This window comes from Mycteria americana, chromosome 24 (assembly GCF_035582795.1).
Source record: "Mycteria americana isolate JAX WOST 10 ecotype Jacksonville Zoo and Gardens chromosome 24, USCA_MyAme_1.0, whole genome shotgun sequence".
NCBI lineage: Eukaryota > Metazoa > Chordata > Aves > Ciconiiformes > Ciconiidae > Mycteria > Mycteria americana.
The window spans coordinates 4483391-4509884 of NC_134388.1; the positions used below are offsets into that span (position 1 = coordinate 4483391).

General features: G+C 59.3%; 2 protein-coding genes and 1 long non-coding RNA gene across 4 annotated transcripts; all 3 read left to right on the top strand.

Moving 5' to 3' along the window:
• The first annotated feature begins 46 nt into the window (after positions 1-46).
• On the top strand, positions 47-5689 carry SAXO5 (stabilizer of axonemal microtubules 5). Its single transcript, XM_075524617.1, is given in 9 exon segments — positions 47-115; positions 117-669; positions 1211-1314; positions 1500-1594; positions 1686-1801; positions 2149-2267; positions 2467-2668; positions 3634-3722; positions 4243-5689. Coding segments are annotated over 9 exon segments (1506 nt in total). The 5' UTR covers positions 47-76; the 3' UTR covers positions 4432-5689.
• Positions 5690-5876: 187 nt separating this feature from the next.
• Positions 5877-16339, top strand: ARRDC2 (arrestin domain containing 2). 2 transcript variants are annotated; one of them, XM_075524615.1, is made up of 8 exons: positions 5877-6433; positions 12510-12576; positions 12716-12863; positions 13206-13308; positions 13604-13860; positions 14212-14371; positions 14659-14810; positions 14901-16339. In XM_075524615.1, exons 1-8 carry the CDS (start codon positions 6169-6171, stop codon positions 14952-14954), a joined length of 1206 nt encoding a protein of 401 aa, XP_075380730.1. In that variant the 5' UTR covers positions 5877-6168; the 3' UTR covers positions 14955-16339. The 2 variants fall into 2 exon arrangements, with proteins under 2 accessions (XP_075380730.1, XP_075380729.1); XM_075524614.1 differs by lacking the exon at positions 5877-6433 and adding an exon at positions 9855-11188.
• An 8007-nt stretch (positions 16340-24346) lies between these two features.
• Positions 24347-25278, top strand: LOC142420480 (uncharacterized). The gene is made up of 2 exons (XR_012778754.1): positions 24347-24413; positions 25014-25278. It is a non-coding gene; the product is annotated as an uncharacterized LOC142420480 (long non-coding RNA).
• The last annotated feature ends 1216 nt before the right edge of the window (positions 25279-26494 follow it).

Here is a 26494-nt window from a genome sequence, read left to right on the forward strand (position 1 = left end):
TCACGGGGAGGGGCGGGGCTCGCGGCCCGCCTGGGGCTGGCGCGGGGCTCGCCGGGAAAGTGGCGGAGCCGTCGCCATGGCGACGCGGCCCGGTGGCTGCCGAAGCCCGGCCGCGGCCTCCCGCCTCCTCGGCGATGGCGGGCAGCGCGGTGCCGGCCATCCCAGCCCCCCTCACGGGCATTCCCTTCCTGAAGGCGTCCCACGTCCAGCTGGGGGCTGAGCGCTGGGCGCCGGGAAGCGCCCGTCAGCCATTTTCTCACACCCAGTTCCCCCCTTTCTGGGGCGTTTGCAGGCCGGCGCCGGCCCCGCCGCCCCGCAGCGGGCGGGTGCTGAGCCCGGCTGGGGGTGACGGCGGAGAAAGCTGCTCGGAAACTCGCCTGGCCTTTCCAGAGAGGCCCCTGCAGCCGGTGGCCCCGGCTGTTCCACCGGAGTCGCGCATCCGCATGCACGCCGATCCCCGCATCTGTGTCCTCGCCTCAGTGACGAGGGAGAGCTTCCCCTGTCCCCACACCCCCCTTCAGAGACCCCCCCTGCCCACGGCCGAGAAATGGAAGGATAATATTCCTTGTGGAGACAGAGAAAAAATAAGGCTCCCTCCATCCATCTACACCTTCTCGTACCCGGCACGTGAGATCCAGCGCGCTGCCAGGCCATGGCACTCGCACGGGGGTGAGCTGTTTTACAGACCGGTCTGTCCCCAACAGACCTTCCCCGCAGTCCTCGGCGCTGCGCAGGCTTCCTGGGCACCGGGGGGGTCGGTGGCTTGGCTCAGAGTCATGCTGCGGGCAATTAAAGCTGTTAGAACTATTTGGATATTTTACTTTCCCTTTTTATAGCTGAGTAAATCAATCTGATGCTCATAAGACTGATGCTCATAATAGCACTAACTAGAGCCACTCACCAGCCAAGCTTTTGCTGCGCAGCCTTTCCAGCTGTCTTCTACGCTTGCTGTATCCTCAGATGCTGCAGTTTTCACGCCAGAGCTGCATCGCTTCTGCACCGCATCCATGTTCTGCAGCCTCACGGCTCACCTTACCGCAATCTGGTGTCAATTGCTTTGCCATTTCATTACACGAAATAGATTCGGTAGTACCAAAATGCTAAAAGAGCAGCTGCCTCGAGATTGCAGCTTCAATATCATGAATATTTCCTTACAATAGAGCATTTTCAGAAATAACACCATTCATTTCCCCCTCTGGCTGTTTGGCAGGATGTGTTCCCACTATTAAAGGGGACGGACAGTCCTATTACAACACTTCTTACCAAGCACAGTTTAAGGGTGAATGGAGTCCACCTGCAAAGCCGAGTGAAAAGGTAACAGCATGATTTTGGGGAGGACCAAGACAAAGTTAAAGGGCAGCACGTTCCCATGTTGAATTCTGTCCTGGAAGGGGTGGGATCTGTGCAAGTGAAAACCAGATGGATGGAAAGAGAGAGGGAGGAAACAAAGGGATTATGCTTTAAGTGGCTGTTCTGTAGCTCTCTTGGCTTCCCTTCAGCACATGTCTCCTATTAAATTTGGGGATCCCAGAAGCAGTGGATCTACGAGCGAGCAGAAACATGCCTACAGTGCTCCAGACAAGAGGACACACAGGTATCAGCAGGAGAACCTGATGGGCATCCTCAGGAACTGCTCTTTCTGATGAACATGGCTAGTTAAGCGGCTCATATCTGGTATCTGGCAGAGTCTATGACAAGGAATGTGCTGCCTCCCAGATCCACCGCACGAACCTGCAGCTGGGGGATGGTTGCACCAGATTCTCCACCTTGATGTCAGAGCTCTTCCCAGTACACAATCTAGGTAGGGTAAGTCCGTGACAAGGGGCAACGTGTACAGACCGCTACTGGGGTTTATAACAAGCTGAACAGTAGGTTTTATCACTTGGTTTTAATGACATAATTATAGATAAAGATCTAATGCCTTCATATAATATGTATATAATTTTATATTTTTGATTTTTTATCGTTTTTATGTACTCAGCATCAGTGTCGTCACTGTGAGGCTCAGTTTCATCCTCACTCCGCTTCCCTGGCAGGTTAAATAGCTGTATTCATTCCTGTGCTCTATTGCATGAGGAGAAGCTGCTGTAGCTATAAATTGTTCAGAGACCGGAGTGCTCTGACATCCTTCACTCTTGCTTTTGCCAGAGCCTGTAACTACTGCCCGTCCAAACAAATACGCCTCATCCATCCCCAGAGGTGATGAAGACCCTGAGAGAAATCAAGCGTTGGCAAGAACTACTACTACACAGCTCTCCTACCCAGAGGTCTGTTCCCAGCTTTGCTCTGCGGGTGTTTCTCTGGTGGAGACCTTCTCTTCTTTTATGTACACTACTCTGGCACCTAAAGCCGATGCTGTTGTCCCTTCTCCCCTCCCCTCTCTGGGCTGTGCAGGGTGTAACGTGCGATAGGACGCCTTTCCCAGCTACAGCCTCTTTCTGTTAAAGCAGCTCTTGTGTTCTCCAGACTGACAGGTGGAACCTCGCACCGAAGCCTGACTTGCTACTGCAGAAGCATCGAAGCAACGTCTGCTTGGGAGATGAGCGTTCAGGCTCCCGTTTCTTCAGCACAACGCAGCAGGCAGACTATCAGCCACCCTGCCAGAGCCAGAGGGTGACGGCAGACAGCAAGAGCCACCGCGAGAGCCACATCCCCTTCAACTACCACAGTAAGGCCACGTTGCTCAGACTGTCGTGGTGCCAGATGAAGCCTGCTGAGGTTCTCCTAGCTCTGTGCAAGGGACAGCGATGCCTGGTGCTCTGGGAAAGGAGGCAGCCCAGACATCTTGTGTTGGAGATGGCAGGAAGGCACTGGTGCAGCATCATGTCTTTAGTAAAATGAGATTCCTACCCCAAAACCAGGCAGGACAGCCATGCTCAGCCCCATGCCTGCTGCTGCTGCTGGTTCTCACAGCGACTGCTAATCTCAGGCACTTTCACCTCCCCAAGTGACATCTCACTTATCAGCCACTTTGATGCCTGTGCCAGCCATAGGCATTCACCACCATCGTATAGCAATGTTTTGCATGTTCAGGTGACGTGAATGATTTCTGGGACATGAACCACGGGCTTGGTCTTTCTCTCTTGCTATGTTTGTTTTTAGAAGTTGCTTTGCATTTGTATTTGGGAGGAAGGAGAGGATTTTGATCAAAAGCTGTGCTTATGCAACCTCAGGAAGGGATGTGGTTAGAGCTGGTCATGGAAGGCATTAACAAAACCCTCTTCTGACGTTGCCTCCTGTTTCTGATGGCCAGTACTCTGCAGCTAAGAGAGAGGTCCCTTCGTGCCCATGGATCTGTTTTTAAGTCATTTGTTTTACTAAATGTGGAACAGATCACAGTTGAATTGATCTTCTCCTTGGCCCCAAACTTCTGGAACAGTTCCATAACTAGCATATGGAGTGATATTCCTGTAACTTCCATGTGAATTTCTTCATTTCCCTCCTTACCCTGAGAATTGTTTTCTGTCTGGGCAAAGGTTTTCAGCAAAGTGCTGACAGCAAAGCCTGTCTTTTCCTCTTGTTAACGGAAATGCACACAGATCTGTGACTGCAAGTCAAACTGCAAAGCTTTTCTGATATTGCCTCCTAATTTACTGGCTTGAATTTACTTTTTATTTCAATTCCATCTGTCAGCAGATGAAAGTTCTGTCACAACCATGCAGGCCATGCTGGTCCCACACAGACAGCAGAAACAACGACTCTCTGAAGACATGCTACAGCAGGTACAGCCTTAATAGGCTTGGATTTACCACAGGGCGGCTTGGGGAAGCGGGATTACACCAAGCGAAGGTGTAACCTCCCCATGAGATGGGAGGTTGAGATGGGAGAGCCAAGTATCAAATCCTCTCTGCCTCCAGTCTCAAGTAAATGCTCTGTGGGACGCAGAATCGTAGCTGAGAAAAATCTTTGAAGGGAGAGGAAGGATAGGCAACCAAGTCCCTAAGCCAAGGAATGTTGGAGGGAGGGGGAAGGTGATTCTGGTCCCCCACAGAGGATCAGAGGAGGAAAATTGGATGGCTAGAGGTGTCCAGCCAGGGTAAGCATCTCTTTGCACCACCAGCAGAGAAAGCTGTGCATCCGCCAGAGAGAGGGTGCAGGCAGGCACAGACTGCGGCTGCCCAGGGGGCTGACCCTTCAGGTAGCAACCTGGGGCTCAGATGTACGGGCTGCCAGGTTCCACGTTACCACCTGCCTCTTCCCCAGCCCCGTCCCCGTGTGCTGAAAGCTTTTCTCTCTCCTCAGATCAAAGGCTCACACCTGGGGCTACCCTGGAGGGCGCAGGACCTCTTCAGAACTGAGCAGAAAGATGAGTTCACGCCCAAGTCCAGAGGCCGAGCAGAAATCCAAAAGGCAAACTCCCAAGTGAGCTGCGTCCCCCTGGGGACCCTGAAAGGATACTGTCCCCAGAGGAAGGTGCTCCTCACAGCATGATGTTCTCCTCCTTTGCTGACCGCCCAGAACTTGCTGCACTGTGGACTGCCTACATGTCGTTTTACCTGTTAGCCGTCCTGGTGCCCTGTTCTTGGCCCATCTGTGTTATTACAGGGAACATTTATTTCACAAGTTGAATGAGGACACAAGGAGGTGTTGTGACAGCAAGAATAAACACTGGGGGATTAGCCCAAAGACATGGGTGACACATCTCTCTGGATTGCAAGCCCCACCGAGTGCCTCTAGGCAGGCACTGGGGGCAGGAGGAAGCAGGTGGGGTAGGGGGAAGCTCAAAGAACAGAAGCAAAGTGCGAGGCACTGTCAGGACTGTGTGTGGGCTGGAATATTCCCTTATTTTGTGTTTGGATTTTGGTGTCAAGGCCTGAAAGCAAAGGTCAGTGAACAGCAGGGCAGAGAGGTAGCCCTCCCCAGCTTATGATGAGTGGGCTGTTTTCCTAGAGGCGAGCCGTGTATTTTTGTTGAGTTGATAACTCACGTGGGTTTCCTGAATGCTGAGCTTGCACTAACTCTGTTTGGGATATAGGTATTTTAAAGAGGGATCAGCGTGGGCCGGTCAGCCCCCTCCCTTGGGAGGTCGAGTGAGCAGGGTCAGCTGCTGCCTTGTCACAGCTGCCACTCCACAAGCTCTTCTCTGCCTTCTGATGCAGACGGGCTTGATTCACATGTGCTGTGAGCCAGCACCAAAGCATTTGAGCACGGGCTACTAAACCGTTTCCAATTGCTGCAGTCTGTGTGTGAGCAGTGGCTGGGCCCACGATCCCCCTGTGCTTTCCTCTTGGGATTTGACTCTACATCCCTCGGGAAAGGGACGGTCTTTGCTCCACGCGTGCTTCAAAGAAACTGCGTACTCAAGTCTTGCAAATCCACACAGGCACCTCACATCGGTATCTTACGCCGGTACGTTGCAAACACCTCGATTCAAACACCTAGATTGCATCATTTGGCGTAGTAACAGGGACTTGCATCTGCTACCAGTCTGCCCCATTACTTTTATGTGACCCTGAGGTGACATTGCCACCTGTGCTACCGCAGAAACAGCCATGGTTCACTGGGGATAAATGGTGAACATCGCCCTTTTGGCGGAACCAGCTGGCTGGGGAGCTGCTGCTGAGGTGACCCTGTGGTTATTCACTTTTTCCTGTGGATTTTGATGCACCTTCAGACACAGAAAGTAAAACTGGCTTTTGGGATAAGGGTCTTTGCTTTCTAAACTCCTCTCCCACCCCTTCCAGCAATGCCCCAAGAACGCCTGAAGCGGGAAGGCCAAACAGCCTTTCTTTGATTCCCCCAGCTACGTGAAATCTGTCGGCACGGTTGGTGGTGCGTGACACCCCTCCCTGCCGACGGGGCCACCAGCATGTACCAGTTGCACGTCGACAGTGTCTGTGACTCAGAGATAAGATGAAGTCATATTATTTCTCGATCGGTTTAAAAACACGTCACTCGTGCACGGCCCTGTCCTCGGCACGACATCAGCCTCACGCGCGTGCGGTCAATGCTAAACCATCGCTGCAAAACGGGGTCTCAGTCCAACCCTGGGGAAGATTAGGCCTGCAAGGTTGGGCCAGTTAGGGGCAGGGATAAATTAGGGGATTTAGGTGTAGCCTTTGCTCTTTCCTCCCTTCCCTGGAGGGCCACACGGCTGCCTGTCCCACTCGCCTCAGCCCAGGCAGGGACTAGCCTCCTGGAGCTGCTGGATAAGCAGGGCCAGCAGCGATGCAGCCCCTGGGGCGTGTGCGGAGCTTGGCAGTGGAGCTGGAGGACGGGCGAGCGCGGGGCGCCTACAGCAGCGGGGAGCTGCTGCACGGCCGGGTGCAGCTGGAGCTACGTGGCGCGCTGCAGCTACGGGCGCTGGAGGTGTACGCTCACGGACGTGCCACTGCGCACTGGCTGGAGAGCCACAACGTGGGGCTCAACACCATCTACCGGGACTACACAGCCTACCAGACCTTCCTGTACCGCCGCTGCCGGCTCATTCCCGGTAAGGCTGGGGCATGGGGGTGGTTCTCCGCTCCGGGGCGTTGGGTCGGGACCCCTTTGGGCTGCAGGCATCTCCTCCGGGTGAACCTCTGCCCTGATGGGTGCTTGCCAACCCAAGCAGGGTTGTCCCTCTTGGACACCCTCTTGTCCACCCTCTTGTCACCTTTGCCGAGGGTTTCTCTGCTGCTGGTTTCTAGGAGGCTGCCTGCAAACTCGGGGCTGGTGAGCACGAAAGGGTTGTGGCTTTTGTTCTGTTTGCGCAGAGAAGTGCAAATAGAAGTGTCTGTTCGCAAGTGTGGAAAGAGCACTTAGTAGTTCAGTAAATATTTGTTTTCAGTTTCCTGATGCATGCCCAGCTGGCACGTTGCTTAGATCTTCTGCAAGAGGACAAGCCACTTGAATTCTTTGTGTGGCTGGGATGAAATGATCCAGAGCCGAGGGATATGGGCCATCTCAGCTGTCCATCCGCTCATTAACTCTGTCTTGTCTTATGAAAGTGCACGTCTTTTATCCTCCCCTCCAATGATAGTGTTACAGTCATGGCTCCGTGGCTTTTCCTCCCCCTTTCCCTGCTTCTGATGGCCTTGTTATGGCCTGTGACACAGTGCCATGTGCTGCCCAGCCCCAGAGGTGGCCGTAGGACTTCACTTATGCTGAGGGCATTTAATTGTGTCAGTGGCCAAGTGCAACCCAGAAAATTGTGTCAGCCAGAAAATTGTGTAGCTGGCAAATGTAGAGTTTGCAGGAGGAAACTGGAGTGATGGAACGAGGACGTGAGCTGCCTTCCTGGAGGTGTTCTTGTCTCCGGACTGCACTGGAGGGTCATATTCTCTATTTCTGGATGACTGTACCTTGCCATCTGCTCCAAACACCTGCATTACTCTGGAGTTTCTGTCTTTTGGCAGTGGCTCTTCCGTACTGCGCCTAAGGATGGCCCCTTTGCAGCTGCAACTGTGCTAAGTGTCCTGATTACAATTAAGGACATGGGAGAAGCCCTTGCCCTGAACTCCAGCGGAGAAGGTCCTGAGCACTTGGTCACCGCCGTGTTTGCACGGCGGCTGCATTAGCTGTAAGGTTACAGGGTGAGTTTTATTCCCCATTATCCCTGCGGTGAATGTCCGTAGGGAAGCCACAAGCTGCTGCGAGCATGTTTGGATTGTGCCGCTGGGATTGCGTACGACAGAAGCCCCTGGAGCCATCTGGAGAAGGGCGCTCGGCCAGGGGCTCGGCCTCGCCAGCACCCTGCACTCCTGTAGCTTGGAGCTGATGGTTTCTGGCCCTCGCCTACCGCACGGGGAGAGTCGAACTGGGCTCCTTGGGGAGCAGAGAGCCCTGCCAGAACTTGTGGGCTGAGATTTTATTGTCTCTGTCCATATGCGGATTCCTTTTCTGCTTTGTGAGAGGGACACGGGCGCGCGATCACGGGAGTGTTTTAAGGGAGCGAAGGCTGTGGGCTGCGGAAAAGTGCTGTTCCGCAGCCAAAATCGCTTCCTTCGGATCCCGCTGGGTCCTGCCCTGTCCTGCTGTCCCCAACAGCAGCGTGAGGACCTTCCTGATGTCAGCTAGCAAGAAGCTGCTGAAAATGTGCCATCATCCAAAGGTCCCTGTGACTGCTCCCTTCTTGTTGCTTCTCGATGAGATCAACTGTGTCTGCGTGGTGTTTAAAAACTGCAGGTTTTGTCATGGTAACAAGGCAGTGCAGAGGAGGGAAGCTAGGCAAAGATAAGAGCCCTCCCTTCTGCTCTCCCCTGAGCTGTGAGTTTATCTGCAGTTTCCTGGCAGGGTGCTGAGTGCTGGCACCGGGGTGCTATGCTGTGAGACAAGAAAAAGGGTGAAAGAAGGATGTTCAGGCTGCATGGCAGGGCCATTAAATGTAAATTGTGCAATAATCTTAGATAGGGAGCAGGAAGAGAGGAAAAGATAGGGGTTTAATGGGCAAAGGCAAGGCAAGGAAGGCCCTGGACTCTTCTGCATGAGGTGATGTGAGAGAGCCCTAGGGAACATAAATGCTTTTTGTGCAGTGATCTTTTCTGTCCCAGGATCCCGCAGCACTTCCCAGAGGTGCAGGTCCTGCCCTGGCCAGAGGCAAACATCTAGAAGCCATTTTATTTTCATGGAGACATCCATGGAGTTATGGCACGTGGGCTAAGCACATCAGGGCTCCTGTTCCATTGTGGGGTGGCCCTCGATCAGCACCTTAATCCTCGTACATACGCAACGCTCGCAAATCCAGCAGGGACGGAGCTTATTCCTTAAGCCGGGAGTGTGCGCTTGTGCAAGGCTCCGTGTTGCCCTGTCTTGTCCCCATATTGGGTCAGGGTAGAGCTGCTGACTCGCCTTTTTACCTGCTGCATCCCTCTCTCTCTGGCTTTCCAGGGACCCTGGTGTGGCTCCAGGGTCGGTGGGAAGAAGCCACCAGGTCCCAGCAGCGGGTGGGGGGAAGGAGAAGCCCCTTCTGAGCTGGGCTGGGTGTCAGCTCCTGTTGGGACCGGCTTAAGCCTGGCCAGACTCTAGGTGGGGCTGAAGAGTTGGAGATCTTTCCTGCACAGAGCCTGGCCTGGGTTTTAGTTGGGTTTGGGCACCCAGGAGCATTCTTGAATGGAAAGCCCTTGGCCGTGGTCCCACAGCCCCTGCACCTGGAGATCCCGGGAGAGAGGAGAGACCCTCTCCCGGGGCTGGGGTCCCAAAGAGGTCGGAGAGGGGCTTCCCACCCCACGTGGAGGCGACGAGGGGTAGCTGTGGGCATCTCGTGCAGCTGACGCGGGAGGGAAGTTTGCAGAGATTCTCATCCCGTGGGCGAAGGCTGAGTCACGGGCTGAGGGGTGTGTGCCGACAGGCGGGAGGAGGAAGATGCCAAGTGTGGGATGGAGCTGCCTCGGTCCAGCCGAGGCTCCAACCCCTCTCGAGACCCCCACCACCTCTAATGTCACCGTGCATCATAGCGGGGACACCAGGCACCTTCCCAGAGCTGGCGTCACCCGTTAACTCATGCTGTGACGTGCCTTCCTTCCTTCTTTTCCTCTCCCGTTGCTGTCGGCCTCCCTTCACAGCGTTTGCTATGATTCATGTTTGCCTGCGGCAGCAAATGGTCGCACACATAAAATAAAGCACGGTCCCCTTCCCTTGGGGAAGGAGACAGACAATTCCAGTTAGCCTTTGGAGACAGCTAAAGCTTTGCAAGGCTTCAGCCCAGCTCATTTTTGGTGGCTGAGATCAACCCAATTCAGCACAGCGGGTCCTGCCCAGCATTGCTGGGAGCAAGTCGAAAATCCTCAAAACTTTGGCGGCCAAATGCTGAGTAACATTTTTAATGCCTGTTTTGTCTTATCCCCAGCCCGTGCCCGGGGTGGAGAGCTCTGGTACTCTGCAAATCTGACAATCGTGATTAAAGTGGAAGTTTCTAAAGCTGCGTTAACCCTTTTTGGGGGGGGCTTAAACCCCTTTCTCCTCCCTTTTACAACATCTCGGGGCGCTGCTAGTGGTGATGTCCACACCGAGAATCACCACTTCCCAGTTTTCATGATTTTACCCCGGCCGAGCACCGGCAGCAGCAGATGCTGCCGACAGAGCGAGTCCCCACGCCCTGCCTGCCCACGCAGGTGTAATTTGTCGCTGGGTTTTGGAGCGGCACCACACAAACTCCAGTACGAGCCGGTAGAAAACCAGCGCTCGCCTGGTTAAAAAGCACAGGGATGTATTGCTCACTCTGTAATTGCACAAGCTGAACGGGAGCCAGTTCTTGATTTCTTAGAAATAAGTGAAGCGATGTCCCAGACCAGTTTTCCCTTCGTCGCCAGTTGGCCTGGCCACGCCGTGCGAGGAGCCCAGATCCAGTCGCAGCCTGTTCCGACCCTTGGGAATGGCTCTTGGGAAAGAAAGGACGCGGATCCACGTGCGGCGCGGCCCTCGGCTCTCGCCTGTGGGAACTGGAACGAAAGGGGCTGCTGCTGGGAGCGAGAAATCCCCCCCGTCGCAGCCGCTGGCTGGTGCCGAGCCCAGGACGCAGATGGGACGGGACCGCAGGATGGGAGCTGGAGGGGGGCTTGGGGGGGCACTGAGCAACACCGCAGCAGACACGGGGTCACCCACGGCTCTCACGCACGTGTCCCCTGCGTGGTCCCCGCAGGGCCGGTGCTGCTCGGCCCCGTCAACCATCCCGCTCCCGGACACGTTCCCGGGGGCCGCCGCGGTGCAGACACCCAGCGGGACGCCTCGCCGCGGCACCGGGGCAGCCGGAGGAGCCACGCTGGGCTGGGACACGCACCCCCCCCGGCCAACACCCCCCCTCCCACGCCCCCCACGGAGCCGGGGGGGGGGGGGGCGGCCCGCACATGCTCGCTGCCTTGTTTTGCAGGGCCCGGCGGGGCCGCCCCGTCCCGTCCCGTCCCGCCCCGCCGGGGCCGCCCCCGGGCGCGCCGGGCACTTAAAGCGCGGCGGGCGGCGGCGGGGCCGGGCTGCGCCACGGGCCGGGCTCTCGCCATGATCTTCGATCGCCTCAAACGCTTCTTAATCGTGCTGGAGGGTGCGGAGCGGGACGCTCCGGCCGCCTTCAGCCCCGGGCAGGCGGTGTCGGGCCGCGTGGTGCTGGAGCTGGCGGCGGCGGCGCGGCTCGGAGCCCTGAGGCTGCGGGCGATGGGCGCTGCCCGCGTTCACTGGACCGAGTCCCGCAGTGCCGGCTCCAGCACCGCCTACACGCAGAGCTACAGCGACCAGGTGGAGTTCCTCAGCCACCGCGATACGCTGCTGGCACCCCCAGGTACGGCACCCCCCGGGGCGGCACCCACGCGTGCGGCACCCCCGGGGTGCTCCCGTGCACCGGTCGGCTCCGAGAGCGGGGGTGTGGGTGCACCGAAGACCCCAGGGGCTGAAATAAGGGGTGTATGGGGCAGCCTGGGACACCCCGGCTGCTGGGTGCTGCAGACACCCCCATCTGCTGAAATCTGGGTGCCTGGGACACCCCGGCTGCTGGGTGCACGACACCCCAAGCTGCTGAAATTTGGGTGCATGGAGGAGCCTGGGACACCCCGGCTGCTGGGTGCTCCAGACACCCCAAGCTGCTGAAATCTGGGTGCCTGGGACACCCTGGCTGCTGGGTGCACAACACCCCAAGCTGCTGAAATCTGGGTGCATGGGGGAGTCTGGGACAGCCCAGCTGCTGGGTGCACAACACCCCAAGCCGCTGAAATCTGGGTGCCTGGGACACCCTGGCTGCTGGGTGCTCCAGACACCCTAAGCTGCTGAAATCTGGGTGCCTGGGACACCCTGACTGCTGGGTGCACGACACCCCAACCCACTGAAATTTGGGTGCATGGGGGAGCCTGGGACACCCTGGCTGCTGGGTGCACGACACCCCAACCAGCTGAAAGCTGGGTGCATGGCAAAGCCTTACGGGCTGGGCACACTGGGGACTGGGTGCATAGGTCCCCTCCTGACACCTCAAATGCCGAGTGCACCCTGGGGTGCACAGCCAGACCCTGCTGCTCTGCAGGGCACCCCGGTTAGCGACTGGCCCCACACAAGACTCCCCCTTTGCTGTGGGTGCTCCCTGGCAGGGAAGCAGCATTGGAAAACTCCTGCGGAGGTTCCGGAGCTTGCTTTGGGCAGGGGTTTGGACTGGATGATCCCCAGAGGTCCCTTCCAACGCCAGCCGCTCTGTGCAATGCAGGCAGGATGGGGGTGCAAACCCTGGGGGGCATGGGGGGGCTTGCTTGCCCCCAGGAACGGGCTGTCCACCCTCCCAGAGCGCATCTCTGGGCTCTCACTCCCGAGCCGCAGCGCAGGGTGGCCGCAGGGTGAAGCAGAGCCCACCCGGGGAAGCTGCCCGGCTCTCCGAGGAGGTGTCCCTGGGTCCTGTGTGCCTGGAGACACGTGGAAGGCAGACAGTGCCCGGCATGTGGAACATGCCCAGCCCTCGTGTCGCAGCTGTGTGACTGCTGCTGCAGTTTAACCCTGGCAGAAATATTCCTGTGCCATCGTGCCGCTCTTTTGCTGGGTACTGTACATCTCCGGCACTGATTTGCCCAGAGAGGAAGTTCTGCAGGAGGGAGATAATCATCTTAAATCTGTTTTGCCCACAGACAATGGTGAAGTCACTGTCCTGCAGGCAGGAAGGCATGAGTTCCCCTTCACCTTCCAGCTGCCCGAGTAAGTTGACATTTTTTGTTGCCTTAATGCAAAGGGGGAGAGGAGCCGCATGGTCTGTGACACAGTTGGGGCACAGGACAACCTGAAAATGAGATTCTTCCAGCAAAGTCCTTCTAAATTGCTCACTGCTTATACACAGGACTCTGGCTACCTCCTTCGAGGGGAAGCACGGCAGCGTGCGCTACTGGGTGAAAGCCAAACTGCACAGACCCTGGTTGACAGTGAAGAAGGTGAAGAAAGAGTTCACTGTGATCGAACCCATCGACATCAACACGCCTGCGCTGCTGGTGAGCTCCCCCTGCTCCGCCTCGGGGCAGCGGCATCCGAAACTTCCCCGGGAAGCCCACAGGGAAGGTGTCTGCCTCCCCTCCGGCATTACAATGCGGGCCTGATTTCCAGAGGGAATATTTGCCCCCCCCTGTAACTTGTGCCCTCCAGCGTTACCTGGACTGGGCAGAGGTCATCTGTGTCTCTTAGTTTTTGGAAACTTTAATGCATTGCGACAGCATCTTGCATCAGATACCTAAGAAGTTGCTGATGCTCCCGAGCAGGTTCTCGGTGCCAGAGAGGTGCTTGCTTTGAGTTTCATCCTTTCTTACTAAATAGCTTAAATATTTCCCTTTCTCCAGGCTCCCCAGGCAGGTGCTAAGGAGAAACTTGCTCGTGCCTGGTACTGCAACCGTGGCCAGGTTTCTGTGACAGCCAAGATTGACCGAAAAGGCTACACCCCAGGTGAGACGACGTGCTGGTGCCCTTGAACCTCTGCGAGCCGTGGGGTAGACCCCGGCAGGAGGGGATTTGGGGTCGCTGTGAGCTGGGCTCTTGACTTCTGGCACGAAATCAGTCAGAGAGCTTTAGTGTGTGCACCTGATGTGGGCAGCCTCCTCGGGTCAGGCTCCTGCTACATTAAACCTTGTGCCTGCGGTGCCGGATAGCATGACCAACCCTGGGTGATCTATGCAGGAATTCCTTGAGGCAGGACCGGGCTCCGTCTCCCCTCCTCCAACATGTGCGTCTCTTTTGGTAGGTGAGGTCATCCCTATCTTTGCTGAGATCGACAACTGCACAAACCGAGCGGTGGTACCCAAGGCGGCCATCGTCCAGACGCAGACCTTCATCGCTCGGGGCACCAAGAAGCAGAAGAAGTCGGTGGTGACCAGCATCGTTGGTGACTCCATTGCAGCGGGGAAGCGGGAAGTGTGGCACGGGCGGGCGCTGAAGATCCCGCCGGTGGGTCCGTCCATCCTCCAGTGCCGCATCATCCAGGTGGAATACTCCCTGAAGGTGAGGGACCTCGCAGGGAGCATTGCAGGCGGCTCAGCTCAGTGTCGAGCCTTCCCCTTCTCCCCAGAGCTGTGCTCACTGTGCCGGCTTTGGGCTGGTGCAGAAGATTTTGGGGCTGGTGATTTGTATAAGGTCTTGGGTTCCCCCTGCGCAGCTGTGGCTGCTCTCCCCGTTGCCCCGTTGCCACTCGTGCGCGGCGCGAGGGCTCGTGCAAGAGCATTTGCATCTCCCTTTGCATCCTGCTGCAAGAATTCCCCCTTGGCCAGCTCACGCCAGTGCTCTGGGGAGATAATCTGCCCCTCCAGACCGGGAAAACACCAACGGCTTCCCTGCTGTCTCCTGTCTCTGAAGGTTTGTGTGGATATTCCTGGGACGTCCAAGCTGCTCCTTGAACTCCCGCTTGTCATCGGAACCATCCCGCTGCATCCATTCGGGAGCCGCACGTCCAGCGTCAGCAGCCAGTACAGCGTCAACCTGGACTGGCTGAGCACCATCCCGGAGCAGCCGGAGGGTGAGCGGCTCCCTCTCCCCGGGATCTGTCTGGGTGCCGCAAACCCCCCTGGTCCAACCTGCTGTGGATAGCGAGGGTCAGAGCAAGTTCTCAACCCTGTCTCTTGCTCCAGGATCAGCTTTTGCTTTTTTTACTTAATTTTTTGGTTGTGGCGCTGCATCTCCTGGGTTCCTTCCCCAGGGAACTGGGAGGGTTTGGGAAATAGTGGATTTGAAGCCCTTTTACCTGCATGTCTCCCGTTAATGGAGAGTGTTTCCTATTCCCGAATGGTTCTCTTCTCTCTTCAGCTCCCCCTGAATATTCAGCAGTCGTGTCCGGCCCGGAGGCCGAGCAGAGCCTGGCTCCGCCGTGCCGCAGCGAACTTGGCGGCATCCTGGAAGGTCCCTTCTTCGCCTACATCCAGGAGTTTCGCCTCCGACCGCCTCCGCTGTACTCGGAGGTAACAAATCCCCCTGGGCTGGGAGGGCAGGTGGAAATGGCTGGGATGTGCCCGCTGCCGAGGTTTTTGACTCTCAACTCGGCTTTGCAGATTGATCCAAACCCCCCTTCAGACAACATCCGCCCACGCTGCATGACCTGTTGAGAGAAGCGCATCGCATGCGGTTGACAGCGTGGCGATCCCTTGGGATGAAAGCTCGCACCCTCGCAGCACTTCGGTCTGGAAACGGGGACGCGGCGGCCGTGAGACCGGAACTCCTGCAGCGCTGAGACCCCGGCTTCGCTCGCTGCCCTCAACTACTCTTGTCGTGACTGTCCCACGGACCGACACCGAGCGTGGTGTTGTGGACTCGTGCGTGGTAGGAGAACACGTGAGACTCCGCGGTGTGGAGCGGCTCCGTGTGTGGTTGGGCAGGATGCGGAGGGTTGATAACTGCCCCAGGATTTGGGGGTTCGAAGGGGGGAAGATTTGCTCTCCCCTTGCCTGCAGTGGCTGCGCTCTGGCAGCTCCTGTCGTGGAAAAGAGGAGCTTGGAGGTATTTCTCAGGATTACTAGAGAATATTTTAAACTTGCTCGGGTTTGAGTCCCGTGGTGATGCAAGTGCAGCCCTTCTCCTGCAGTCGCTCGCCAGGATCGCAGTTCCCTAAGAAAGTAACGGGCCTTTTTCTGGCCAGATGAAGCAGATACTTTGTCCACTGCTGATAATCTTTGCCACCAGCCTGGTGATGCCTGCAGGGGGAATGGTTTGAGCTAGCCTACCAAAACTGGAAAGGCTTCCATGGGCTGTTACCGGGGCAGAGGACTTGGGGAATGGATTTATCATCCGCGGCAGCGTTTTGGTGCCGTTTACCGAGAACAGGAAAGCTGGTTCCTGTGTGTCAGCACCAAACCTGCACAGTGTGCTGATGCCTTCGCCGTGATGGGGCTGAAAACCAACCCCCAAACTGCGGTACCGCCACGGGGGTGTTGGAGCTGTGGCTCTGGCATCTCCCCGGTGGCCAAGGAAAAGAGAAGGAAGCCCGGTCCGAGGCTGGTGGCAGCCACAAATGCTGATGGGAGATGTGAAGTTGAAATGAGTCCTTCAGGACCGGGAGTCCTGCTCAGGACGGGCTTGATCCTGCACCCGTAGAGGGGTCGGTAGCCCCGGTGCGGTGAGGATGCAGCAGCAACGTGTGCTCACCGGCGTGGGAGCCGGTGAGCCGGGTGTTGTAGCAAGAACCGCTCGAGTGTGCGTGCCAGGGGCTGACCCCACTAGCTCCGGCATGGCCTGAGCAGAGTTTGGGTGCTGAGGACCTTTGCATTCCCTCACTGAGACAATCCTGCCCGCGGGGCTGCTCGCTTCCCCGCGCACAACCAAAGCCAAGCGTGCCTTAGCCTCCGTGCTGGGGCCGCGCTCTGCTCGCTGGGGATTGTTCAGATGATTTTTGTATCTGTGAACACTTTTATAACGACCACTCTTGTCTCTGATTATTCTTTTTGTACGACTTTTTGTTGGGGAATTTTTGTTTGAAATAAATTCTTTAAACCCAGACGTTGCCTGGATATTTTTCTATTGCTCTCTTTCTGCTGGATCCGCTCACCGGATCCGCTTCCCGTTGCCCGGAGCCGTGCAGCTCCCGTGGCTGTCGGGATGTTGGAGCGGGAGCGCTCCCTCCCCTCGCTTCATCGCCCTGCAAGCACCCAGCTCCACCCTGCGCCCAGTCCCACTCTGTACTGGGATTAACTGGGTCGCTCGGGCAGCGCTGCTTCCCACCAGGATTGGTCCCCCGTGCTCGGAGCCCCCTGCCCAGATGTCGGGCTCCCGTGGTGAGCACCGAGCGATGCTCCGCGCCCTGCCTCTGGCTCCTCCAGCTCCGTGCGGATTTGGCCCTTTTCCCGTCACGGGCTTAGCAGGGCTGCGAGCGATCCCGTTGTATTTTTCCACGCTCGCTTCCTATTTGTGTCCGGGCTGCTGGAGGACAGACCTGCTCTCCTCCGTCCCGAGAGCCTGGCGGGGACCCGGCAGGTCCAACTGGCACAGGGACGCTCCCGTGGCGGGCTCGGCCGTTCCTGGGGAGGGTTGGGATCAGGCCCACGCTGCGCCGGCTGGGAATGGGCTACTGCTGTGTAGGAGGAGCAGAGGGGCTCCTTCACCCGCTTCCTTGGGTTGACATTCGGTTTTCAACAGCGTTTCTGTGCTCCGCGTCTCCGCTGAGCGCAGCAAATCTTGGCGCGTGCAAAGCAGGGCTTGAGTCGGGTTTAGTTATGTCTTCCGCAGGCTGTGCTGTTTAAAAATATTGCCACTGGAATGTGATTTCCCCCCCTTCCCTTGGGTTTTTTTTTTTGTTGTTGTTGTTGTTGCTTGCTGAGCTGCTCAGCGCTGCGGCTGCGTCGGAGCACGTGCTCCCGCGGTGGGCCAGGCGCTTGGCCGCAGCCCGGTGAGATAACTCGTCCCCGTCTTTGCCTGCGAGAGCCCGGTGCTTGTGCAACCTTTATTCAAATCTGATTTTTATTTGGCATCCCCGGCCGCACCAAATAGTCTTCCTCGGAAGAGGATTAACCGACCTCGCGGTGAATTTGTTTGCGTCCTCGTTTGGGGAGATGCATGCCCAGATCTGCCGCTCACGGTAGCGGTGGCCGGTGCTGCACGGCTTCGCGGCTCAGCCGCGCTGGGGCAGTTGGGGGACATCAAAGGGCACAAACCGCAGGGCTGCAACCCCCCCGGTTAAAGATGCCTCCAAAGGAAACCCTGTGATCAGCCCCCCCGGGGCCGGAGCGCAGCCAATCTCCGCCACGGCACGGCACAAGGGAGCCATTCTACGCCGGCAAACACCGCGTGGCGTAGATGGCTGGGGGCTGCCGGTCAGACCACGATCATCTGCCCCAGCCGCACAAGGGGATGCTTATTCCCAGGGCCGGAGGGGGAGGAGAGCCACCGAGCGCCCCGTCCGTCCCGCTGCGCCTTTCTGGGAAAGCACGTCACGCCGTGACGGTGACAGCCACGGGGACGGGCCATGCCGGGCCGGGGAACCCAACGCCGGTGGGCACCGCTCCCTGTCCCCACGTGGGAGAGATCTTTCCAGCAGGAATTATTGCAAATGCCTCTAGGTTTTTCTCGTAAAGCCAGACAGTAGTGCAGCAAGGGAGGGGGGGGCACAGCCCATTTGGGTCTCTGCCAGCAAAGGGCTGTGCTCCTGAATCCTGGAGGGGCTAAAAATACCCTGTCTGGATATTCGGAGCTGCCCGAGAGCCGGGGCGAGGCACGGATCCCCCCGGCAGCGCTTTCACAACCGCTGGCCGTGCTGCCGTGCTCCCTCCGACCTTCCGCTGTTTACCTCCCCCGGCTCCAAAGTCCCCGTTGAACGGCACCGGCTCCTCTCCTGTTTATTGACGCGGGGCAGGGGGTTTGGGGCGCACGGGGGGGTCCCTGGGGGTCTGCTGAGCCAGGACGGCCCCGTGCCACGTGCGGCGGTGCCGGCCGCGGCACGGAGACCCGATGCCGGGCAGGAGGCGCGTTATGCAATTACAGTGCCGGGAGTATTTATAGCTCTTGGCCCCGCGTGTCGGAAAATGCTTCCCAGACCACCCGGCAAAATCTGCTCCTCGTGAGGGGCATGGAAATGCCACCCCCCTCCCCGCTCTGCTCCTCTCTCTTTTCCTTTTTGCCCTTCAGTGCCAAAAATGCGTGGGACCCCTCTGCCCCGGGCACTGGGGTGCCGGGACCCCCCCCGCCGCAGCTCACGGCTCTGCAGGGTGCTGGGACCCCCCCCCTGCAGCTCACGGCTCCGCAGCCCCTCTCTGCAGCATGTCGGGGGGGCTGCTCCTTCCCCCCAGCTCTCCCCATCCCCAGAGGATGCTCGGTCCCGGCACGGCAGCCGTGGTCTTCGCTTGAGGCTGTTGTCCTCCAGCGGAGGGTCAGCGGCGGGGGGCCAGCGCAGCCGTGCCACGGGGAGGGTGGCACGCGAAACTCGCGGCCATCCCGGTGCTGGCAGGGACAGAATGTGCCGGCGCAGCCTCGCGAGGGCCGGGGATTAGCGGCGCGGCTGCTGCCTCCCAGCCCGGGCGCCCGTCCAGCTCCCAAAACAAGCGCCGCCTTCCCCCATCCCAGCTGGGCTGAGCCCTGCGGGGTGCAGCTCGCCCCAAAACACCCACCCTGGGGGCACCGGGGGCTGGTCTGTTTGCGGAGGGGGGGCGGTCGGCGATGATAAATCTGGATTTTGCCCAAATGGGGATGCCCCGTTCTGTCCCCGCGCTGGGGACGGGGTCGACGCGCTGCCCAAATGCAGCATCTTTGCAGCCGGCGGGACGCGGGGCTCGCGCCCTGGGGAGCGGCGAGTCGGCGCTGATGAGTGCTCGGGAGCACGGGGACCCGCTCGTCCCCGGGTTACAGGACCCGCGCTGTGCCAGCGGGTTCCCGAGCACCTCGGGGACACGCACGTGGTTCCCGGCAGCACTGGGCCTTGCTTTGGTTTTGCTCCAACCTCCGGTGCTGCGACCGGCACTGCTTGGCCCCGGCAGCACCTCCAGGGACCCCCTTTGCGTGGCGGTGGCAGAGCTCTGCCGGGGCGCCGGGAAGTAGCCGTGCACCCCGACATGCCGGGGCGGCATCGCGGCCGTCCTCCGCCCGCTGACTCAGCCGCCTGTTTGCCGGAGCTGCTCCCGCCCACGGAAACCGCAGGCAAAGTCCCCACATCCCTGTGCCGGGGCTTTCCCTGCCGGCTCAACAAGAATCGCAGCTTTTTCCCGGAGCAACGGCCGAGCTGGTGCGGGCAGAGAGAGCCTGCAGCAGCGGGGGGAAACTGCAGGGAAACCAGGGCTGGTTTATGCCAAAAACCCCAGGGTCTGGAGCAGCCGGATGGACGTGTTGCATGCGCCACGTGTCCTGTGCCCGGGGAGCACCGTGCGGTGCGAGCGGGCGTCGCGGCGCTCACCGAGACACCCCGCAAGCTCTGATGGCGGCGGGCGCTACCGGTGCAGGCATTTACAGCAGGGCTGGCCGATGCCGTGGGCTGCCGGGAGCAAACCGCCGCCTTTATTCGCTGTATCAAACCCAACCCCTTGTTTTTCTGGGGCCGACCCCCTCGGTTGGGGTCCCTTGCTGTGGGGCTGCCCGGCCCCTCGCGCGGCCGCTGCTCCCTCCCTCGGGCAATGGAAAATTCTTATGACTTTTTGACTTTTATCCGGTTGTTTGGGAGCGAGGAAGGGGCCGGGCACCGCGCACAAACATGTGTATGTATAAACAGCGGGGACGGCGCAGGGGGCTGGAGCCGCCGGCACCGGGTGCCAGTGGGAATCCTCCCTACCGAGCTGGGTGTCCCCTCTGCCGCTGGGACCCCGGCGTGGCGTCCCGGGCTCAGCGACCCAGAGCCGTCCCCACAGGGACACAAATATTTTGGCTTTGTTGGAAAAAACAACACCACTAAAAAATTCCCCCCCCTTCCGAGCCCTCCAATGGCGGCACGTGATGTGTTGGCACACAAACAGGGTGCGCGGGGATGGCGCTGACCCGGCTGGGGACGCGGCACGGCTCCCACGCCGGCACGCGGGAACGGGCTGGGGATCTGCGGATGACGCGGCCGTGCCCCGTGTCAGGGCCGGGGCGCGATGGGACTTTGCTCCCACCGCCGCTCCCCACCCCGGCCGTGTTTGCCGTCACCCCCACGCACCGCTCCGCAAGTCGTGCGGAAAACCCCGTCCCGGTGCAGGGGACGCGGCGCGGCGGCATCCCGCGCCCTGACCCCCACATCTCCCCGCAGCTAAAACCTTGCTCGCGCGGGGCGTTTGGCACCAGGGAGGGTGCCAGCAGCACCGCCGCCCGCGCCGGTGGGCCGCTCCGGGTGCTGGCGGGGACGCGGCTGTCCCCAGCCGAGAGGCGAGGAGCGGGGGGCCGTCACCCCTGCTGTCCCCGTCCCCCGCCATCTCAGCCCCGCTGCCGGGGCAGCTCCTGCGATGGGGCAACCCTGGCAAACCCCACAGCTCCAATCCCCCCATCTGCTCCCCGGTCTCAAAGTCTCCACAAACAGGGTCACGCTCCTTTTTTCTTCCGCCTTTTCCCCCCCACCCCTGCAAGAAGCAGCAATTTTAAGCTGTTTTCAGAAAAAAACCCTTGAGCCAAGCCCAGTTTGGAGGAGAGGGAAGCTCTGAGCCAGCTTGCCCGGATGCCTACACATCACCAGGAGCTTGCAACTGAACCCCCTCCCCATTTACTGACCTCATTAGCAAGCCTGCACCCAATTACTTTTAAATGCGAGGGTTTATGTGGAGCAGGGAGAGGGATTTTCCTGCTAAGCAGCTGTGTAAATGCCACCATATCCCTGCATGGCGATGGAGGCAGTGATAGCCTGGGGGGGGGTCTCGGGCAGTTGGAGGTGGCCGTGGCAGGCAGCACCGGCGGGGAGGGCGGCCGCGGCTCCACCGGATGGTCCTGGGGGTCCCAAGCTGGTTCACTCCGCTTTCCCGGCAGTTTTGTGCGTGAAAAAATGAGGGCGAGTCAGTCTGCTTGCAAAGAGCTGGTAAACGCGGGAAGAGCAGGTCGGGGTGGGGGGATTGCTCTTGGTCCTGCGTTTATCGCTGCGAAGCTCCGTCGGTTGCTTGCTCCGGGATCAGCCCTTTCCCTGTATGCACGGAGGGGGCTTTGCTGCAAAAATGGGATTTTATTTTTTTTTGTGGGGGGGGAAATGGGGCTCGCTGGTTCCTGCCGAGCCAGCTATCCTTAGTTCAACCCCAGCCGCCTGCTTGAGCAAAATATGTTTATGCCGCAAACCTCTGGACGGCTCCGCTGCCAAGCGGGTGGGGGAATGTGTGTGCCGATAAGGGCGCTGCGTCCTTTCCTTCCAGATCACCCGATAGCCAGGGAAGCACAGGGAGGTGGCCACCTGGCTCCCAAGGCCCTTGTTTCATGATTTCTTTTATTATTATAAGATTTGGGTTGGGGGGGGGGGGAATTCGATAGCTGTGGCTTTGCCGCGCCAGGCTGCTGCCAAAGCCTGGAAAGCTTCAGCCGTGCCAGAGGCTGAGCTGCCCCCGGGGCTGCCAGCCCTGAGAGCAGCCATCCGAAAACGTTAAAACTGCAGAAAGAAAATATTTCCTGCCGTCACCCAGGTGTTTCTCGCGCGGCAGAGGGAGAAGATGGTTTCTAACCGCTCCTCCTGGCTCGCGTGCCGGGGCATGCAGCATCCTGCCGGGATTTTGCGGTGGTCTGAGCACCAAGCACAGCCCCGAGCCCCTCTCGGTGGGGAAAAAACATTAAATATTCAATGTCGATGTTGCTTCCAGTCGTTTTCCATTCTTGGGTTTGGAAATAACGCTCGCCCGGGTGAAGCTGTTGCAGCAGGCGAGCTCAGCCCGACGCCAGCAGGAAAGAGCCGGGGGTGCTGGGCGGCCGCGGGCCCTGTTTGCAAAGTAAAACTGCAGTTGTTGTTGTTGTTGTTGTGACACCCGTATGGTTGCGAAATGTCGGCGCTGAAACACCCGTGACTTTCAAAACGAGCCGAGCCCAGCTGTGGCTGGCGGCCGTCTGTCCAGCTGCGGCCGTCTGTCCAGCTGCCGTCCCTGCAGCCCCTTCCCCGCTGCACGGGCACGGCTGGGATGCCTGTGCCAGTGACGCTTGGCGGGGAAAGAACCCCAAAAGCTTTTCTTAGGGAGGAAAAGCAAAAATTCCCCGGCTGCAAGGGAGATTTTTCTACCCCGAGGATCTGCCGGGCATCCCGGCCACGGGGGTTTTGCAATGCCAGGGCGAGGGATGAGCTGCCTGCCCCTGGGTGAGATGCAGCCCTTGAATTCTGCTTAAAGAATAAAAAAAATATCCTAGGGCTCAGCTTGTTTGCTTAGAGATTAAGTCAAAGCAGCTCTTGAATGGTCACCTAATCCCCCTGGGAGCGGGTGGCATTGTGTAGGTGGTGGCAGCGGTGGCTTTTTGCCCGGCAAATAATCCTCTTCCCCGCCACGGCTCGTGGTCGGGCTGGGCTCGAACACCTCGCTGGCATCGGCTCCCCTCTGGGCTGGGGCCTGGGGAGAGGGAAAGGGGGCTGGGTGCGGGAAAGGGGCTGGGAGAGGGCTGGGTGGACTGGGAGAGGGCTGGGCGGATGGGGAAAGGGACTGGGAGAGGGCTGGGCGGATGGGGAAAGGGACTGGGAGAGGGCTGGGTGGATGGGGAGAGGGGCTGGGAGAGGGCTGGGTGGACTGGGAGAGGGCTGGGTGGATGGGGAGAGGGGCTGGGAGAGGGCTGGGTGGATGGGGAGAGGGGCTGGGAGAGGGACTGGGTGGATGGGGAGAGGGACTGGGTGGATGGGGAGAGGGACTGGGTGGATGGGGAGAGGGACTGGGAGAGGGCTGGGTGGATGGGGAGAGGGGCTGGGAGAGGGCTGGGTGGATGGGGAGAGGGGCTGGGAGAGGGCTGGGTGGATGGGGAGAGGGGCTGGGAGAGGGACTGGGTGGATGGGGAGAGGGACTGGGAGAGGGCTGGGTGGATGGGGAAAGGGACTGGGAGAGGGCTGGGTGGATGGGGAGAGGGACTGGGAGAGGGACTGGGTGGATGGGGAGAGGGACTGGGTGGATGGGGAGAGGGCTGGGTGGATGGGGAGAGGGACTGGGAGAGGGCTGGGTGGATGGGGAAAGGGACTGGGAGAGGGCTGGGTGGATGGGGAAAGGGGCCGGGAGAAGGGCGGAGGAGGGAAGGGGCTGCAGGGTTGCAACCCTCCCCGCTGCCCAGGCGAAAACCAGGCTGTTGCTCTGCAGGGCTGCGTTTCCCCGAGCCTGGAAAGGGGTTAAACTCCTCCATCTGGGAACAAAATCCCAGCCCGGACCCGCAGGGACGGACCTGGCCTTCCCCGGGGGCGCAGACCCCCCAAGAGCTGCTGTTTACGGGACCGTAGCAAACCCCTCCGGCTGCTTTATGGTTTTCCTCCGGTGCCGGCCTGCGCTTGCATCCCCCAAAATCGGGGAGCCCAAAGCAAATCCCCAGGCTCCGAGCATCTTCCCGCATTTTTTTTTTTTTTTAATTATTTTTGCATTTATTTTTTTATTTTTGCTTTTGTTTTGCTGTTGGTTTTTTTATTCCTCCCCCCGCCGCTCCGGCGCGCCGCGCTGCATGCTCGATCGGGATGCAGCGCTGAATTTTCCGCTTAGCAAGAGTAAGCGGAGGCGGCGTGGGGTAAATCCAGGCGTGCGCGTCCCCGGTGCCGTTTCCTTCTGGGGACGCGTCGCCGGGACCCTGCGGAATAGGGAGGGAATAGGGGGAGGTTTTCCCCTTTAGGGAAGGGATGCTCGGTGCTTGCCTTGGCCGACGGCACCTTCGGCCGCGGCGCTGGGGCGGCGGTGGCACCGGCGGGTGTAAACAGCCGTACAGAAATAGTCGGTGTATCAGGCAATATAAAAAGGCATTGCAGGATGTCATTAGATGTCCTCCTCTAAAAATAAAAGGCAGCGGGTCTTAAATTAGCTGCTTGTAAAGGTGGCGGGGGACATGCGTGCAGATGATCGGGGCTGCTCTGCTCACCCGGGGAGACCCCAAAGCCGGGGGACCCCATGGTTTGGGGTGCCCAGCTTGTGTTCCCGCCCTGGGCTGAGCTTTATTTTCCCCGTTGTGGTGGCTTTTTGCCGCTTACCCCGGAGCCGTCCTAGAAGGTGTGCCCCGTTTGGTGTAACGAGTTGCCCGTTCTCGGCTGGCGGCGGCGGCGGCGGCTCTCGATGCCCTGCGGCGCGTCTGGGTCCTGTGGGGGGGTCGGATCTGGACGGAGGAACGGGGAAGGTCACGTCCTGGCTGCGAAAGCTGGCCCGGCGGCCGTCCTCGGGTCGCTGGGCTGAGAACGGGTCCCGGAGACTCATTTGGAAAACAATCCCGTGAAATTTAAACTAATTAGAAAGTCTTGAGCCTCTTGCTCGCACTAATTGGCAAGGCCGGCTTAATTAGCTTTCCCCGGCACGTTGCCCGTGGGCTCTGCGTGGCACCGTGTTCCCGGCAGAGCACCAGCCAACTCGGGACACGGGTGGGAAAGGATGCGCGGGGTTGTCGGTGGGGACGGGGCTGTCCCCGAAGGTGTCGGGGGGGGGGGGGATGGGACGTGAGCAGTGCCGTGGGTGGGATGGATCCCTGGAGGGTGACCCCAGAGGGGCGATGGGGGGGGGGGGGTGGGGGGGTGTCTCCCAACCCCCCCCTCTCCCCGGGGTGTTTTTAATGCAGCAGCGGGGACTGGCTGTACTGGCGTGGACTTGTTCCATCGACAGGAATGATTAACCAGCAGCAGCCCTGGCCCCGAGCCGGGCAATGTGTTTACCGTCGCCGCCCGGCCGTGCCGAGCCGTGACCCCAGTGCCGCTTCCTTCGCCGCTCCGGCCCCAAAAACCGGCTGTAAACAGGGGCCGGGGCTGAAACCCGAGCGCGCGCTCGCGCCGAGCCGGTAACCGAATACTTCCTCTGCACGTGGCTGGCCTGGTGCGCTCTGACGGCGAGCCCGGCATTGCCCAAATCCCAATAAAATCCCTAAATCTGATCTCTCCGGCTGGGTTTCTGGGGCTGGGAGGAAGCCGGATCCCCGGCCTCCAGCTGATCCCCAGGGATTTGGGGTGCTGGAGAGCGAGGACGGAGGCTGCCGGCGGCGCGGGGGCCCGTGGGGTGACGCGTGGCGGCGTGGCGGGGAGGGAAAGATGGATTTGCTCTGCCGGGAGGTGGGGAAGCACCGTGGGGACGCGGGGCTGGTGCCACCTCGTGGCTCTGCCGGCAGCTGAGACACCCTGGACGTGCGGTGCCGGACACGGGTGGGCCCGGCGGCGGTGGGCCCGGCGGCGAGGGGTCCTGCACGCGCACGGCCGGCCGGGCCCCCCAGCCAGGAGAGCGGCGTCACGGCAGCCGTCCCCATCGCCGGAGCGCCGGGAAGAGCCGTAAATCCCAAGCCAGCCGTGGCTGGCAGAGGTCGCGCGGCGAAGCGTGCCGAAGCGCGGTGATGTGCCGCCCCGGCCACGCTCCCCGGTGCGTTATCTCCGGGCGGCGGCGGCGTGGCTTCCGCCCAGGCGTGCCGGTGCCGCGAGGGTAATTTTGGTGAAATCCCTCGCAAAACACGGCCGGGGCTAAAAGCAGCGGCGAGGGGGTAGAGCCGTACGCCGGCGGCTGCGGCAGAAGCGCCGCAGCTCTGCCGGCGCTGCCTTTCCCGGACTTCCCCGTGCTACTAACCCCATTTTTTTTTTTTTTGTTGTTCCCTTTTTATTTTTTGCACTCTCAGCAAGCGAACGCTGACTCCTCCGGCCCCTGCGCGCAGAGCAGACAAAACCATAAACCGCTCCTCGCCTTCGGCAGCGTCCCCGGTTCTGCCCCAGATGAGGCCCGAGGCGGCGGTGCGGCCCCAGGGGGGGGCTGGGGGCCCTGCCTGCCCCCCCCCCGGCTCAGCCCCAGCGCCGAGGATTGCCCTCCACCCTTGCTGTAATCTGCCTGCTCAGGCAAGGGAAGCCATCTCGGCCCTGCTGCTTCGTGCATTTATTTTTTGCGATTCTTTATTTTTTGCAAATTTTTTCGCAAAGTTTTATTTTTGCAAAATTTTTTGCAAATTTTTATTTTTGCCTGTTTAGATTTTTGCAATTTTTAAATTTTTGCATTTTTATTTTTGCATTTTTATTTTTGCATTTTTATTTTTGCATTTTTATTTTTGCATTTTTTATTTTTGCATTTTTATTTTTGCATTTTAAAAAATTTTGCAATTTTTAAATTTTGCAATT

Coding starts and splice junctions, on each gene's coding strand:
- ARRDC2 (XM_075524614.1), top strand. CDS start 10,198: ATGTCCCAGACCAGTTTTCCCTTCGTCGCCAGTTGGCCTGGCCACGCC. Junction 14,372..14,658: donor CATCCCGGAGCAGCCGGAGG/GTGAGCGGCTCC, acceptor TTCTCTCTTCAG/CTCCCCCTGAATATTCAGCA. Junction 14,811..14,900: donor CGCCTCCGCTGTACTCGGAG/GTAACAAATCCC, acceptor TCGGCTTTGCAG/ATTGATCCAAACCCCCCTTC.